Source organism: Salmo trutta, chromosome 30 (assembly GCF_901001165.1).
Source record: "Salmo trutta chromosome 30, fSalTru1.1, whole genome shotgun sequence".
NCBI lineage: Eukaryota > Metazoa > Chordata > Actinopteri > Salmoniformes > Salmonidae > Salmo > Salmo trutta.
Window position 1 is genome coordinate 17,705,392 of NC_042986.1, and position 16,412 is coordinate 17,721,803.

At 43.3% G+C, this 16,412-nt stretch overlaps 1 protein-coding gene across 7 annotated transcripts in view; it reads right to left on the bottom strand.

Moving 5' to 3' along the window:
- Positions 1-1,723: 1,723 nt before the first annotated feature.
- LOC115168148 (signal peptide, CUB and EGF-like domain-containing protein 3) overlaps positions 1,724-16,412 on the bottom strand; it is a 101,525-nt gene continuing 86,836 nt past the window's right edge. For 2 of the 7 annotated variants that reach the window (XM_029723136.1, XM_029723133.1), the window contains 12 exons: positions 15,221-15,334; positions 14,989-15,084; positions 8,096-8,212; positions 7,640-7,798; positions 7,230-7,433; positions 6,747-6,908; positions 6,424-6,591; positions 5,991-6,152; positions 5,492-5,689; positions 5,151-5,303; positions 4,961-5,040; positions 1,724-4,816 (listed from right to left, as the gene is read on the bottom strand). In XM_029723136.1, coding sequence (XP_029578996.1) covers positions 4,664-4,816; positions 4,961-5,040; positions 5,151-5,303; positions 5,492-5,689; positions 5,991-6,152; positions 6,424-6,591; positions 6,747-6,908; positions 7,230-7,433; positions 7,640-7,798; positions 8,096-8,212; positions 14,989-15,084; positions 15,221-15,334 — 1,766 coding nt within the window. In that variant the 3' untranslated portion in view covers positions 1,724-4,663. Of the gene's footprint in view, positions 4,817-4,960; positions 5,041-5,150; positions 5,304-5,491; positions 5,690-5,990; positions 6,153-6,423; positions 6,592-6,746; positions 6,909-7,229; positions 7,434-7,639; positions 7,802-8,059; positions 8,213-14,988; positions 15,085-15,220; positions 15,335-16,412 lie in introns of all 7 variants that reach the window. The other 5 variants (XM_029723135.1, XM_029723132.1, XM_029723134.1 and 2 more) reach the window with 3 other exon arrangements.

Below are 16,412 nucleotides of genomic sequence, written 5' to 3' on the forward strand. Positions count from 1 at the left end.
CATTAACTCATATTAACCATTAACTCATATCAACCATTAACCCATATTAACCATTAACTCATATCAACCATTAACTCATATTAACCATTAACTCATATCAACTCATATCAACCATTAACTCATATCAACCATGAACTCATATCAACCATTAACTCATATCAACTCATATCAACCATTAACTCATATCAACCATGAACTCATATCAACCATTAACCCATATTAACCATTAACTCATATCAACCATTAACTCATATTAACCATTAACTCATATCAACTCATATCAAACATTAACTCATATCAACCATTAACTCATATCAACTCATATCAACCATTAACTCATATCAACTCATATCAACCATTAACTCATATCAACTCATATCAACCATTAACTCATATCAACCATTAACTCATATTAACCATTAACTCATATCAACTCATATCAACCATTAACTCATATCAACCATTAACTCATATCAACCATTAACTCATATCAACCATTAACTCATATCAACCATGAACTCATATCAACCATTAACCCATATTAACCATTAACTCATATCAACCATTAACTCATATTAACCATTAACTCATATCAACTCATATCAACCATTAACTCATATCAATCATTAACTCATATCAACTCATATCAACCATTAACTCATATCAACTCATATCAACCATTAACTCATATCAACTCATATCAACCATTAACTCATATCAACCATTAACTCATATTAACCATTAACTCATATCAACTCATATCAACCATTAACTCATATCAACCATTAACTCATATCAACCATTAACTCATATCAACCATTAACTCATATCAACCATGAACTCATATCAACCATTAACCCATATTAACCATTAACTCATATCAACCATTAACTCATATTAACCATTAACTCATATCAACTCATATCAACCATTAACTCATATCAACCATTAACTCATATCAACCATTAACTCATATCAACTCATATCAACCATTAACTCATATCAACCATTAACTCATATCAACTCATATCAACCATTAACTCATATCAACTCATATCAACCATTAACTCATATCAACCATCAACTCATATCAACCATTAACTCATCAAACTGCAACAACCTTTCTATTCCATCTATTATTGTTCAAGCTCTGTATGACTTGATTTAATGGTTCATCATTTAGAAAGATTTGTGATTCAAATGTTAAACTATACAAAATATATCTGCTCACCATAGCATTTTGACTATGAGAATTAGGGCTGGATTCAATCTGTATCACAGACGTATCGCAGAAGATCCGCGTTATAGCACGATTTAAATGTGAAGGCATTGTTCGCAGAGACTGCATTCACAGTAAATACTGCATATGTCATCTCAATCTGAAATTACCTTTACATTTTAATGCCGATTTTTTGCGATACATATCGGATCCAGCCCTGAATTAAGTTCTACAGCACTGGATACAATCTCAGTACAATTTTGGATGAAATTGATGCTAGAAGGATTTCAAGGGTCCATCCCAAGGGTCCATTCAAGGGTCCATCCCAATTTCAAGGGTCAGTCAGAAAGACCAGTACCCAAACCCAGTACATAAAATACTACCTGACACACCCCTTATGGATTGATTTTAACAAATGGTTATTGTCTGAGATGTCCTCAGTCTCATAAACATCTTTAAGAAAAAGGGCTACCTTAAGACATCAAATAATATTAGAAATTAAACTCAATTACAGTATGTTTATTTTGATAAGTGTTTTCATTTCACCTCTGTACATACTCTTTATTTTTTTTACAGTTGATAAAGTTACATGTACGTGTGCATCTTCATCTTCATGGGTTGAACACAGTGAATGAGCATTTTAGAGAACAAACGAGAGCTACAAGAAATGTAAGAACACCAATTCCATTCATTTAAAAAGACAATACAAAATCCAGACATTTTTACATGAGAAATAACAATTTTCAAGTGCAAATACCATTATCAACTCTATGATACATCATAGCAAACGCATGTTTAAAAAAAAGCTACAAAACAGAAACATCTGATGTGTTCAGGTTGCAGGGACAGAGGGAGGAAGATGAAGGAGGGAGAGAATGGTGAGTTGGGATAGGTGGGAGCAGTGAGCGCTATTGACATCGAAATGCTGAAGAAAAAGAAACTGGATGATATAAATAGTAATGGCAACTTAAGACAACTATAAATGTAGCTAGGCTTTTTTTGGAAACATTCAAAGGGATACAGATATGGCATTATGTGTGACTTGTATTAAACAGTTCCTCTGGTCTGCAAGGCTAGACCACCCTTGTCTTACAATTTAGCAATGTGGTCAAAATCCCTTTCCCTTATCCAGAAGCACATGTGCTTACAACTATCTAAAGGTTGTGTACAGTAGCTTTTACTGTTTGCACTTTTTATTTTCTCTTTTATATACAACAAAAACTGAAAAACAACAAACCATCAGAGTTTGCAAGGGAAATCCATATGATGTTTATGAGCAGTAATATATTTATTTGTCTTCAATGAGGGTTTGAGAGTGTTGAGGGGATTACTTGTTATCATTGTCATTAGCTTTTACATTGACAATGCAATTGTTAGCAATAATTCAATTGCAATATTATTGTATTGATCAACTATATTGGTATTTCAACATTATTGTAGTGGGATGCTGAACTTTATTCACAACCCTAATGTCAGTCACAATTTTTTTTTAAAGAAATCCAAGAATATGTTCTCAATATGTGTTGGCAGATTAAAACATTGTTTGTTAGTATTTCTCTGGACACAGAGAGAGGAGTAACACAATGGAGACTTAATTCATTGCACTTATACAACAAAGGTAGGATGACAGGCTCTAGATCTAGTGCACAAGATAATAACTTGGCCTGCCATGCAGGCAGTCTTTGGAAGAGCTGGTCTTATTGGGACAGAATCTGACATGGGCGTTTGGGAAGGGAAGGGGCTGGGGTGGGGTACTTGGATTAGGGAGAGGGTGAAGTGGACATGGGTGGAAAATAGTTTGGGGTCCTGCTCAAGATAATTAGGATTAAAAGGATTCAATCCTCTTCTAATTTATTTTCATTATTTACAAGATTGAAAGAAAAAATCAATAAAATGGGTTGGTAGGCCATGGATGAAGAGACAAATGTGATGTGACTGTCATTTACATGAGGACAGGTGGTAGAATTATATTTATACTTATGATGCATCTCTCTCAACTTTATTTTATATTAAAGCAGGGGTGTCAAACATACGGCCCGTGAGGAGGTCCAATACGGCCCGCGGGTGGTTTGAGTAAAACAATAAAAACTTGAATGTTAAAACGATTTAAAAATTCCCAAACCGATTGACAGCAAGGAAATATTTTAAAAAATTCAGTGCGGCCCTCCGGACCTTGTTGAAGACTGAATGCGGCCCCCGGAGCAAAATGAGTTTGACACCCCTGTATTAAAGCAATGGACTATTAGTGTGATGCGAGGTCAGAAAACACCAGAAAAAGGACTTGAGATTGAAGAATTAAAGTGACCTTTTTAAAAGAAGCAGCAAACGTATGTCCCTAAAAGACATTTCTCTGTCTCTCTCTCACAGAGTCGTGTCCAACAAAGACATTGTCTGTATCAGAGGCGTGTCCCTTAATTAAGACATCTCTGTCTCTCCCTCACCAGTCATGGTCCACAGAGACATAGAGACATTTCTCTGTCTCTCTCCTGTGGCTTTCACAAATCTAGTTTTCTATTTATTTTCCAAAATGTCCATCACGTTCTGGAAAGAATTATAAACTACACTGTATACGCTTTGTTAAGTTAACTTGGATATAGAATAACAGAAAATGTCTGAACGTAGGTAACAGACAGTTATACAATCTGGACAGAAGAAAAAAACATAGAATAACTGTTTTAACAGTAATACCTTAACAAGAAGTTGCTCTAAGAGCTCAGATATAGTAAGGCTTTGAATGTTGTGGAATGTAACTATGACATGAAACTGACAGGTCCTTCTCCTTGAGGATTGTTCATGGAGGATATAAATCTACAAAAGGTTATACATTTATCAAAACAGACTCGTCCTGGAATGGATTGAGCTGAAGCTGGAACTCAAGTGAAAGACTATTTATTAAAGCACATTTATTATAACTCAGTTCCAGCTCTAAACAAACGTGACAAACATATTACCCTTGTAACATCCTTCTTCTTGTCTGACATAAATGCCACTACCGTTGTCCATTTTGTCAACACAGACTTAACATGCGTCATCTGAAATACGCACACATCCTTCGCATTGGGGATTGCTGTGAAAATGACATACAAGGCCATATATGCTAATAGAAACAGCAAAAAAACTAAGACACCAACATATTGTAGTGATGATAAATATTCAGAAAGAAGAGATGAGAAAGACAGCCTGTACTGTACTTTGACTCTAGTTGGTTGACTTCATGGACTGTATGGTTTTGGAGGAAATGAAACGGCTTAAAACCAAACAGATGAAGAAGATCAACATGTGGGACTGCATAGTGAAGTGTGTCGTCAAAGCGTCTACAGTATGAAAAAATAGAAGAAAAAAGAGTTATTTTGGTCAACTTGTTTAAAGTCCTGTGAGAGTTCTGTGTTTGGCCTGTAAGAGGGGGTGGGGTCTGGTGCTTTAGGGGCGGGTTTGGTGTGGCAACTACTTATATGGACGCAAGAAGCCGGAGACTTTGCTGCTTATGAGGCGTATGAACGAGCGCGGCAGCATCTCGTTGGACTCCCGAGTGGTGTACTTGAAGTAGTTGTTTGGGTGGGCCAACACGTCGAAGAGAGTTTTAATCAGCTTTTTATCCTGATGGAAAGAAGACAACAACGCAGCACACTTATACAATTATATGACAAGTATACAATTATTTATTCAGAGAACACCTGACTTGAACATGAACATGACCCACTAAGGGATGTAATAGTATTTATCTTAGCAGCAGGCACTAACCTTTAGGATTTCTTGATGGTTTTCAGAGGCATAGAGTCTTCCATCCCTGACAATGTCCTCTACAAGCTGTTCATAATCCTCTGTAAATACACAAAAAAACATGATACATTAAACACCAAACATCTCAGAATCCGAGGACTTACCCACTCTGTTTTATCATTGAGAGTTCATGTGATGGGTGAGAGTTTACCATCGTATGTGACATAGGGGATCTGGAAGCCTCGGGCACTGTTAGCCTCGTTGGACTTGAAGTTGATCCAGAGTCTGCGGGAGCGGGCGGTGAAGGCGATGGGTCGCTCGTACGTCTGACATGTCTCATAGGTGGTGATGGACGTGGCCGACCCTGGAAGAACAGACATGAAAAACAGAAGATTGACTGAATACTCTAACTTGGCATACTGGATTGATATTATGGTTGTGGAACACCACACTGGTTAGAGAAGTGGCTGGTGAGGGGAGGAAGGCTCATAATAATGGCTGGATGAAATGGAATGGTATCAAACACATGTGCTGGGATATATGAGTTCTCACAGTTCTTCCTCATAACCAGTACGTCTCCACACTCGTCCTCTGAGGGCAGGAAGATCTCAGGCACCACGATGAGGATCTTGCGCTTGCTGGGCGGGTTGATGTTCCAGATGCATTCCACGTTAGCTGGGTAGTTCCCGGGGTAGTTGGGGGACTCAATGTAACCTGTGAACTCGCCCATCTCTCCTCCGCATTCTCGGTCTAATATACACATACATACACACAAGAATACACGTTATTAGTGAATCCATCTGGAGCTTTGGAAAGAGAGACAATATAAAAAAAAAAATACAATAGATTTTCATTTGGCTGGATAAATGAAACATTTTTCAATTAGTCATGTGGGAATTTTGGAAACATTTAGATAATTTATGCATCCTGTATTTTGAATTTGATATTCTGAGAAAAGGCATGGACCTTTTGAAAGTCCAAAAGTGAAAGATTTTCCCTTTGAAAATAATTCCTTTATGCAGATAGCAGGTTTATACAATCAGGCCCTTACTCTTGCACTGAGAGACACTGGTGGCCCCATCAAAGTCTGTAGTGGTGTTGCCAGGACAGGTAATGCAGTAGTTCTGTCTGAACTCTGTCTGGTAGCTGCCCAGAGGGCAACGAATACAGCGGTGCACAGTAGTGTTGTAGTAGTGGCCAGGGGAGCACTGAACTGCAGAGAGGAGAGGGATGACACATACACACATTTACTAACCAGATCTGAGATGAAATATTGAACTGATCACACAGATGTGTGGATCTCTCTTGTCGTGATGTGTGTTTTGTCCTACATTTTTTATTTGAATCCCCCGTCCCCACAGGAGGCCTTTTGCCTCTCGGTATGCCATCATAGTAAATAAAAATGTGTCCTTAATTGACTTGCCTCGTTAAAGGTTAAATAAAATAAAAATAATATGATGTAAGTGGTTGGATAAACCACAGACCTTTGACCTCACAGTCATGGAAGGAGCTGGCCCCCTCCCGCTTGGTGCTCAGCCCCCCTCCGCAGGGGAAGCACAGTGTCCGTCCCAGGTCTGGCTGGTAGGAGCCATACGGGCATGGCTGGCATGGCTTAAACCCATCACTGGAGTAGTACCCAGTGGGGCACTGACCTTGATGTAGACAACAGTGACAATAGACACTTTCAGTCAGATAGAGATGTACAGTACACTGTGCTACACTCCATCATAGGCTATTGTACAATGTTTGCACATGCAGACATACGTATGGAGATTAGTGCGCTCTGCCATCAGGGGTGTGTATGTACCTGCGCAGGAGGAGATGTTGCGTGCCCCGGCAGGTCCATGCCCGTCACTTCCAGGGCACAGGTCACAGGCCAGCTGCCCCTCCCTCTCCTGGAAGGTGCCAGGTGGGCACTGAACACAGCGCTCCTGTTCCCCGTGGTAGTATGATCCCGGCAAACATCTGACTGAGAGAATAGCCAGAGGGGCTCTGGTGAGAGAGCTATGCAGTCCAGTACACACACTGACACCAAAAACTCTTCTTAGCTCCAAACTAACTAGCACAACACATCTCTGGAGATGTTTGTGTATTCAGTACATAAGACTCTAAAACTACATAAATACATGAGTCATAAATAGTCATGACAACGGATGTAAGTTTATGGTTTGTGTCATGACGTTGTCTTGGCTGTTTATAACATCTGTTATATTAGCCTTATAACAGTTTCAGGGAGAGTCTGGTGGTGGTAACTAGTGACAGAGAAAGATGGCTGCCTAACTGGTCTTACCACAGTGTCCGCTATCCTTCTCACGGCCTGGCCCACAGTTCTCATGGCTTGAGGCGACCTGGGGCAGCTTCTGGGCCACCTCGTACTCCAGCCCAGCCACGCGGATCAGGAAACGGTCCTGGTTGATTGACTTCTTCAGGGCCTTGATGTATGTCTTCACCTGCTTCTCCATGCGCTGGCGCAGGCAACTCAGGTTACAGCTCCCTATGGGGAGAAAGGGCAGTACAGGGAAATATTATCTGTAACTGTGCGACCTGATCAATCAATTCAAATATATTTATCAAGCCTGTTTTGCATCAAGTGCTTAACCTGGCCCAGACCCACAAAGAGCAAGCCGCAGCGTGGTGGCAAGTAGGTATATCAAAGAGGACATCTTGTAAATCCCAGTAATGGTGTCCAGACTGACTGACCTGTGGTGTCCCCTGGCTTGACTTCCGCCTCCAACTCAAGGGTGATGCGTGTCACTTCCTTATTGGTGGGGTTGCGGGCACGGCGCCCTTTGGACTTCTTGGTGGAGTCACATTTGAGGTTGACAAACGTCACCAGGCAGTTATTGCAGGGCTGTCCACCTCCTAGAGACATAAACATTACCTTGTGTCAGGAATTAGGATCCATTTTAGGTCTTTCATGGGTTAGTTAGGGGTGGCAGCACTGGTTTGGGAACAACAGCAAATTAGACAGATTATTGGCTTCAAGACACAATCACAGTGATAGTACCTATGTGTACATAACAGCCCACAAAACCCCAAATGTGCAGCTTGATATGCACATACTGAATAAGCGACATACAGAGAAAAATAATACAGGTCTTTTTGTAAGGCCATCATTACCAAGGTCTGGCATGTAGGCCGGATATGGCCCCTCACCTGGCCCCAGCGCTCGGCCCCTGTCCTCGGCCCGGCCCGTCAGCTTGGGGTGCAGGTGGCACTTGGCATCTTTGATCTTGAAAGAGGCAGTCTGCTTCACTGGAGGGGCGCCTGTCTCTACAGATAAACAGAGCAGTGTAGGTGGATGGGTGTAAAGAAGGATTCCACTAGAATAGAACCATTCAGTCCATGAAACTGTGGCAAAGATACGAACAATATACAAATACATTGATACTGACCACAACCCTAACCCTAACTCCAGATGTAACCCTAACCCTAACTCCAGATGTAACCCTAACCCTAACTCCAGATGTAACCCTAACCCTAACTCCAGATGTAACCCTAACCCTAACTCCAGATGTAACCCTAACCCTAACTCCAGATGTAACCCTAACCCTAACTCCAGATGTAACCCTAACCCTAACTCCAGATGTAACCCTAACCCTAACTCCAGATGTAACCCTAACCCTAACTCCAGATGTAACCCTAACCCTAACCCTAACTCCAGATGTAACCCTAACCCTAGCTCCAGATGTAACCCTAACCCTAACTCCAGATGTAACCCTAACCCTAGCTCCAGATGTAACCCTAACCCTAACTCCAGATGTAACCCTAACCCTAACTCCAGATGTAACCCTATCCCTAACCCTAACTCCAGATGTAACCCTAACCATAACTCCAGATGTAACCCTATCCCTAACCCTAGCTCCAGATGGAACCCTAACCCTAACTCCAGATGGAACCCTAACCCTAGCTCCAGATGTAACCCTAACCCTAACTCCAGATGTAACCCTAACCCTAGCTCCAGATGTAACCCTAACCCTAGTTCCAGATGTAACCCTATCCCTAACCCTAGCTCCAGATGTAACCCTAACCCTAGTTCCAGATGTAACCCTAACCCTAGCTCCAGATGTAACCCTAACCCTAGTTCCAGATGTAACCCTATCCCTAACCCTAGCTCCAGATGTAACCCTAACCCTAGCTCCAGATGTAACCCTAACCCTAACTCCAGATGTAACCCTATCCCTAACCCTAACTCCAGATGTAACCCTATCCCTAACCCTAGCTCCAGATGGAACCCTAACCCTAACTCCAGATGGAACCCTAACCCTAACTCCAGATGTAACCCTAACCCTAGCTCCAGATGTAACCCTAACCCTAACTCCAGATGTAACCCTAACCCTAGCTCCAGATGTAACCCTAACCCTAACTCCAGATGTAACCCTAACCCTAACTCCAGATGTAACCCTAACCCTAACTCCAGATGTAACCCTAACCCTAACCCTAACTCCAGATGTAACCCTAACCCTAGCTCCAGATGTAACCCTAACCCTAACTCCAGATGTAACCCTAACCCTAGCTCCAGATGTAACCCTAACCCTAACTCCAGATGTAACCCTAACCCTAACTCCAGATGTAACCCTAACCCTAACTCCAGATGTAACCCTAACTCCAGATGTAACCCTAAACCTAACTCCAGATGTAACCCTAACCCTAACTCCAGATGTAACCCTAACCCTAGCTCCAGATGTAACCCTAACCCTAGCTCCAGATGTAACCCTAGCCCTAGCTCCAGATGTAACCCTAACCCTAACTCCAGATGTAACCCTAACCCTAACTCCAGATGTAACCCTAACCCTAACTCCAGATGTAACCCTAACCCTAACTCCAGATGTAACCCTAAACCTAACTCCAGATGTAACCCTAACCCTAACTCCAGATGTAACCCTAACCCTAGCTCCAGATGTAACCCTAACCCTAACTCCAGATGTAACCCTATCCCTAACCCTAACTCCAGATGTAACCCTAACCATAACTCCAGATGTAACCCTATCCCTAACCCTAGCTCCAGATGGAACCCTAACCCTAACTCCAGATGGAACCCTAACCCTAACTCCAGATGGAACCCTAACCCTAACTCCAGATGTAACCCTAAACCTAACTCCAGATGTAACCCTAACCCTAACTCCAGATGTAACCCTAACCCTAGCTCCAGATGTAACCCTAACCCTAACTCCAGATGTAACCCTAACCCTAACTCCAGATGTAACCCTAACCCTAACTCCAGATGTAACCCTAAACCTAACTCCAGATGTAACCCTAACCCTAACTCCAGATGTAACCCTAACCCTAGCTCCAGTTGTAACCCTAACCCTAACTCCAGATGTAACCCTATCCCTAACCCTAACTCCAGATGTAACCCTAACCATAACTCCAGATGTAACCCTATCCCTAACCCTAGCTCCAGATGGAACCCTAACCCTAACTCCAGATGTAACCCTAACCCTAACTTCAGATGTAACCCTAACCCTAGCTCCAGATGTAACCCTAACCCTAACTCCAGATGTAACCCTAACCCTAGCTCCAGATGTAACCCTAACCCTAGTTCCAGATGTAACCCTATCCCTAACCCTAGCTCCAGATGTAACCCTAACCCTAGTTCCAGATGTAATCCTAACCCTAGCTCCAGATGTAACCCTAACCCTAACTCCAGATGTAACCCTAACCCTAGCTCCAGATGTAACCCTAACCCTAACTCCAGATGTAACCCTAACCCTAGCTCCAGATGTAACCCTAACCCTAACTCCAGATGTAACCCTAACCCTAGCTCCAGCTGTAACCCTAACCCTAGTTCCAGATGTAACCCTATCCCTAACCCTAGCTCCAGATGTAACCCTAACCCTAGCTCCAGATGTAACCCTAACCCTAGTTCCAGATGTAACCCTAACCCTAGCTCCAGATGTAACCCTAACCCTAGCTCCAGATGTAACCCTAACCCTAGCTCCAGATGTAACCCTAACCCTAACTCCAGATGTAACCCTAACCCTAGCTCCAGATGTAACCCTAACCCTAACTCCAGATGTAACCCTAACCCTAGCTCCAGATGTAACCCTAACCCTAACTCCAGATGTAACCCTAACCCTAACTCCAGATGTAACCCTAACCCCAGATGTAACCCTAACCCTAACTCCAGATGTAACCCTAAACCTAACTCCAGATGTAACCCTAACCCTAACTCCAGATGTAACCCTAACCCTAGCTCCAGTTGTAACCCTAACCCTAACTCCAGATGTAACCCTATCCCTAACCCTAACTCCAGATGTAACCCTAACCATAACTCCAGATGTAACCCTATCCCTAATCCTAGCTCCAGATGGAACCCTAACCCTAACTCCAGATGTAACCCTAACCCTAACTTCAGATGTAACCCTAACCCTAGCTCCAGATGTAACCCTAACCCTAACTCCAGATGTAACCCTAACCCTAGCTCCAGATGTAACCCTAACCCTAGTTCCAGATGTAACCCTATCCCTAACCCTAGCTCCAGATGTAACCCTAACCCTAGTTCCAGATGTAATCCTAACCCTAGCTCCAGATGTAACCCTAACCCTAACTCCAGATGTAACCCTAACCCTAGCTCCAGATGTAACCCTAACCCTAACTCCAGATGTAACCCTAACCCTAGCTCCAGATGTAACCCTAACCCTAACTCCAGATGTAACCCTAACCCTAGCTCCAGCTGTAACCCTAACCCTAGTTCCAGATGTAACCCTATCCCTAACCCTAGCTCCAGATGTAACCCTAACCCTAGCTCCAGATGTAACCCTAACCCTAGTTCCAGATGTAACCCTAACCCTAGCTCCAGATGTAACCCTAACCCTAGCTCCAGATGTAACCCTAACCCTAGCTCCAGATGTAACCCTAACCCTAACTCCAGATGTAACCCTAACCCTAGCTCCAGATGTAACCCTAACCCTAACTCCAGATGTAACACTAACCCTAGCTCCAGATGTAACCCTAACCCTAACTCCAGATGTAACCCTAACCCTAACTCCAGATGTAACCCTAACCCCAGATGTAACCCTAACCCTAACTCCAGATGTAACCCTAAACCTAACTCCAGATGTAACCCTAACCCTAGCTCCAGATGTAACCCCAACCCTAACTCCAGATGTAACCCTATCCCTAACCCTAACTCCAGATGTAACCCTAACCATAACTCCAGATGTAACCCTATCCCTAACCCTAGCTCCAGATGGAACCCTAACCCTAACTCCAGATGTAACCCTAACCCTAACTTCAGATGTAACCCTAACCCTAGCTCCAGATGTAACCCTAACCCTAACTCCAGATGTAACCCTAACCCTAGCTCCAGATGTAACCCTAACCCTAGTTCCAGATGTAACCCTATCCCTAACCCTAGCTCCAGATGTAACGCTAACCCTAGTTCCAGATGTAATCCTAACCCTAGCTCCAGATGTAACCCTAACCCTAACTCCAGATGTAACCCTAACCCTAGCTCCAGATGTAACCCTAACTCCAGATGTAACCCTAACCCTAGCTCCAGATGTAACCCTAACCCTAGTTCCAGATGTAACCCTATCCCTAACCCTAGCTCCAGATGTAACCCTAACCCTAGCTCCAGATGTAACCCTAACCCTAGTTCCAGATGTAACCCTAACCCTAGCTCCAGATGTAACCCTAACCCTAACTCCAGATGTAACCCTAACCCTAGCTCCAGATGTAACCCTAACCCTAACTCCAGATGTAACCCTAACCCTAGCTCCAGATGTAACCCTAACCCTAACTCCAGATGTAACCCTAACCCTAACTCCAGATGTAACCCTAACCCTAGCTCCAGATGTAACCCTAACCCTAGTTCCAGATGTAACCCTAACCCTAGCTCCAGATGTAACCCTAACCCTAGCTCCAGATGTAACCCTAACCCTAGCTCCAGATGTAACCCTAACCCTAACTCCAGATGTAACCCTAACCCTAGCTCCAGATGTAACCCTAACCCTAACTCCAGATGTAACCCTAACCCTAGCTCCAGATGTAACCCTAACTCCAGATGTAACCCTAACCCTAACTCCAGATGTAACCCTAACCCCAGATGTAACCCTAACCCTAACTCCAGATGTAACCCTAAACCTAACTCCAGATGTAACCCTAACCCTAACTCCAGATGTAACCCTAACCCTAGCTCCAGTTGTAACCCTAACCCTAACTCCAGATGTAACCCTATCCCTAACCCTAACTCCAGATGTAACCCTAACCATAACTCCAGATGTAACCCTATCCCTAACCCTAGCTCCAGATGGAACCCTAACCCTAACTCCAGATGTAACCCTAACCCTAACTTCAGATGTAACCCTAACCCTAGCTCCAGATGTAACCCTAACCCTAACTCCAGATGTAACCCTAACCCTAGCTCCAGATGTAACCCTAACCCTAGTTCCAGATGTAACCCTATCCCTAACCCTAGCTCCAGATGTAACCCTAACCCTAGTTCCAGATGTAATCCTAACCCTAGCTCCAGATGTAACCCTAACCCTAACTCCAGATGTAACCCTAACCCTAGCTCCAGATGTAACCCTAACCCTAACTCCAGATGTAACCCTAACCCTAGCTCCAGATGTAACCCTAACCCTAACTCCAGATGTAACCCTAACCCTAGCTCCAGCTGTAACCCTAACCCTAGTTCCAGATGTAACCCTATCCCTAACCCTAGCTCCAGATGTAACCCTAACCCTAGCTCCAGATGTAACCCTAACCCTAGTTCCAGATGTAACCCTAACCCTAGCTCCAGATGTAACCCTAACCCTAGCTCCAGATGTAACCCTAACCCTAGCTCCAGATGTAACCCTAACCCTAACTCCAGATGTAACCCTAACCCTAGCTCCAGATGTAACCCTAACCCTAACTCCAGATGTAACCCTAACCCTAACTCCAGATGTAACCCTAACCCCAGATGTAACCCTAACCCTAACTCCAGATGTAACCCTAAACCTAACTCCAGATGTAACCCTAACCCTAACTCCAGATGTAACCCTAACCCTAGCTCCAGATGTAACCCCAACCCTAACTCCAGATGTAACCCTATCCCTAACCCTAACTCCAGATGTAACCCTAACCATAACTCCAGATGTAACCCTATCCCTAACCCTAGCTCCAGATGGAACCCTAACCCTAACTCCAGATGTAACCCTAACCCTAACTTCAGATGTAACCCTAACCCTAGCTCCAGATGTAACCCTAACCCTAACTCCAGATGTAACCCTAACCCTAGCTCCAGATGTAACCCTAACCCTAGTTCCAGATGTAACCCTATCCCTAACCCTAGCTCCAGATGTAACCCTAACCCTAGTTCCAGATGTAATCCTAACCCTAGCTCCAGATGTAACCCTAACCCTAACTCCAGATGTAACCCTAACCCTAGCTCCAGATGTAACCCTAACCCTAACTCCAGATGTAACCCTAACCCTAGCTCCAGATGTAACCCTAACCCTAGTTCCAGATGTAACCCTATCCCTAACCCTAGCTCCAGATGTAACCCTAACCCTAGCTCCAGATGTAACCCTAACCCTAGTTCCAGATGTAACCCTAACCCTAGCTCCAGATGTAACCCTAACCCTAACTCCAGATGTAACCCTAACCCTAGCTCCAGATGTAACCCTAACCCTAACTCCAGATGTAACCCTAACCCTAGCTCCAGATGTAACCCTAACCCTAACTCCAGATGTAACCCTAACCCTAACTCCAGATGTAACCCTAACCCTAACTCCAGATGTAACCCTAACCCTAACTCCAGATGTAACCCTAACCCTAGCTCCAGATGTAACCCTAACCCTAGCTCCAGATGTAACCCTAACCCTAACTCCAGATGTAACCCTATCCCTAACCCTAACTCCAGATGTAACCCTAACCCTAACTCCAGATGTAACCCTAACCCTAACTCCAGATGTAACCCTAACCCTAGCTCCAGATGTAACCCTAACCCTAGTTCCAGATGTAACCCTAACCCTAGCTCCAGATGTAACCCTAATCCTAGTTCCAGCCACAACCTTCTACCAAAGTCCTAAGAATGAGTCTGAATCTGTGGGACACTGTACCTATGCAGCTCTGACTGCTGCTTGTGTTCAGTCTGGCTGGGGTTTTGCCACGAAGGATGGGGATGCCACAGCTCACTGTATAGCTGCTGTCAGATTCTGCAAAGGATGAAACATATTGTTACAGCTTCAGTCAGAAGTCATTCAAATCAATAATAACATATAATAACATATTAAGAGAATAACAGCTGCAGCAATGTGAATGGACTTGGTTATTGTATGTGGATGTCACTACCTGCCAGATAGTGAGCCTTGGAGGCGCAGGTGAGGGAGCAGCTCTCTTTCTTGCCCGTTTTACTGCAGGTCAGAGTGGTCTTGGGAGCTAGGCCAGGCAGACATTTCACCAGCTCTGGATGAACATAAAAACAAAATTACACAATCATACACTACTCTTTAAAGGTGCAAAATGCAGAAATCGCTCCGCCATTTCCTGGTTGCAAAAATTCTAATAGTTTGCCTAATTTCAGTTTATGTGACAAAACAAGCATAGTGCAGAGAATCCGTGTACCATCTAAACTGCTGTGAAATATATTTTCAATAACCAAAAATATTGTATTTTCAGCGGATTGAAGCTGGTGTACCAAACAAAAAGTAAAAGATGCAAAAACAAAAAGTAAGAACAGGAATCATAGAAATAGCGTGCACAGAACAGATCTACCGCTTCTTAGACTTGCTTTCAATGAGAATGACACATATATAACTCATATTTCTATGTGAATAGAAAATTCCACAATACAGCCTTAATTACAGGGATAGGGTTACATCTGGAGCTAGGGTTAGGGTTACATCTGGAGTTAGGGTTAGAAATAGGGTTACAGGCAGCTTAGTGGAGCCACTAGCACAGTCAGTGTAGTCAGCTCAGCTATCCCCATTGAGACTGTGTCTGTGCCTCGATCTAGGTTGGGCAAAACTAAACATGGCGGTGTTCGCCTTAGCAATCTCACTGGAATAAAGACCTCCTCCATTCCTGTCATTATTGAAAAAGATTGTAATATCTCACATCTCAAAATAGGGCTACTTAATGTTAGATCCCTCACTTCCAAGGTGAAGATCCCTCACCTTGGAAGTGTTAGAGTGTTAGATCCCTCACTTCCACCGATCATAATCTTGATGTGATTGGCCTGATTGAAACATGTCTTAAGCCTGATGAATTTACTGTGTAAAATGAGGCCTCTCCTCCTGGTTACACTAGCGACCATATCCCCCACGCATCCAGCAAAGGCGGAGGTGTTGCTAACCTTTACGATAGCAAATTTCAATATACAAAAAAAAGACTGCGTTTTCGTCTTTTGAGCTTCTAGTCATGAAATCTATGCAGTCTACTCAATCACTTTTTATAGCTACCGTTTACAGGCCTCCTGGGCCGTATACAGCGTTCCACACTGAGTTCCCTGAATTCCTATCGGACCTTGTAGTCATGGCAGACA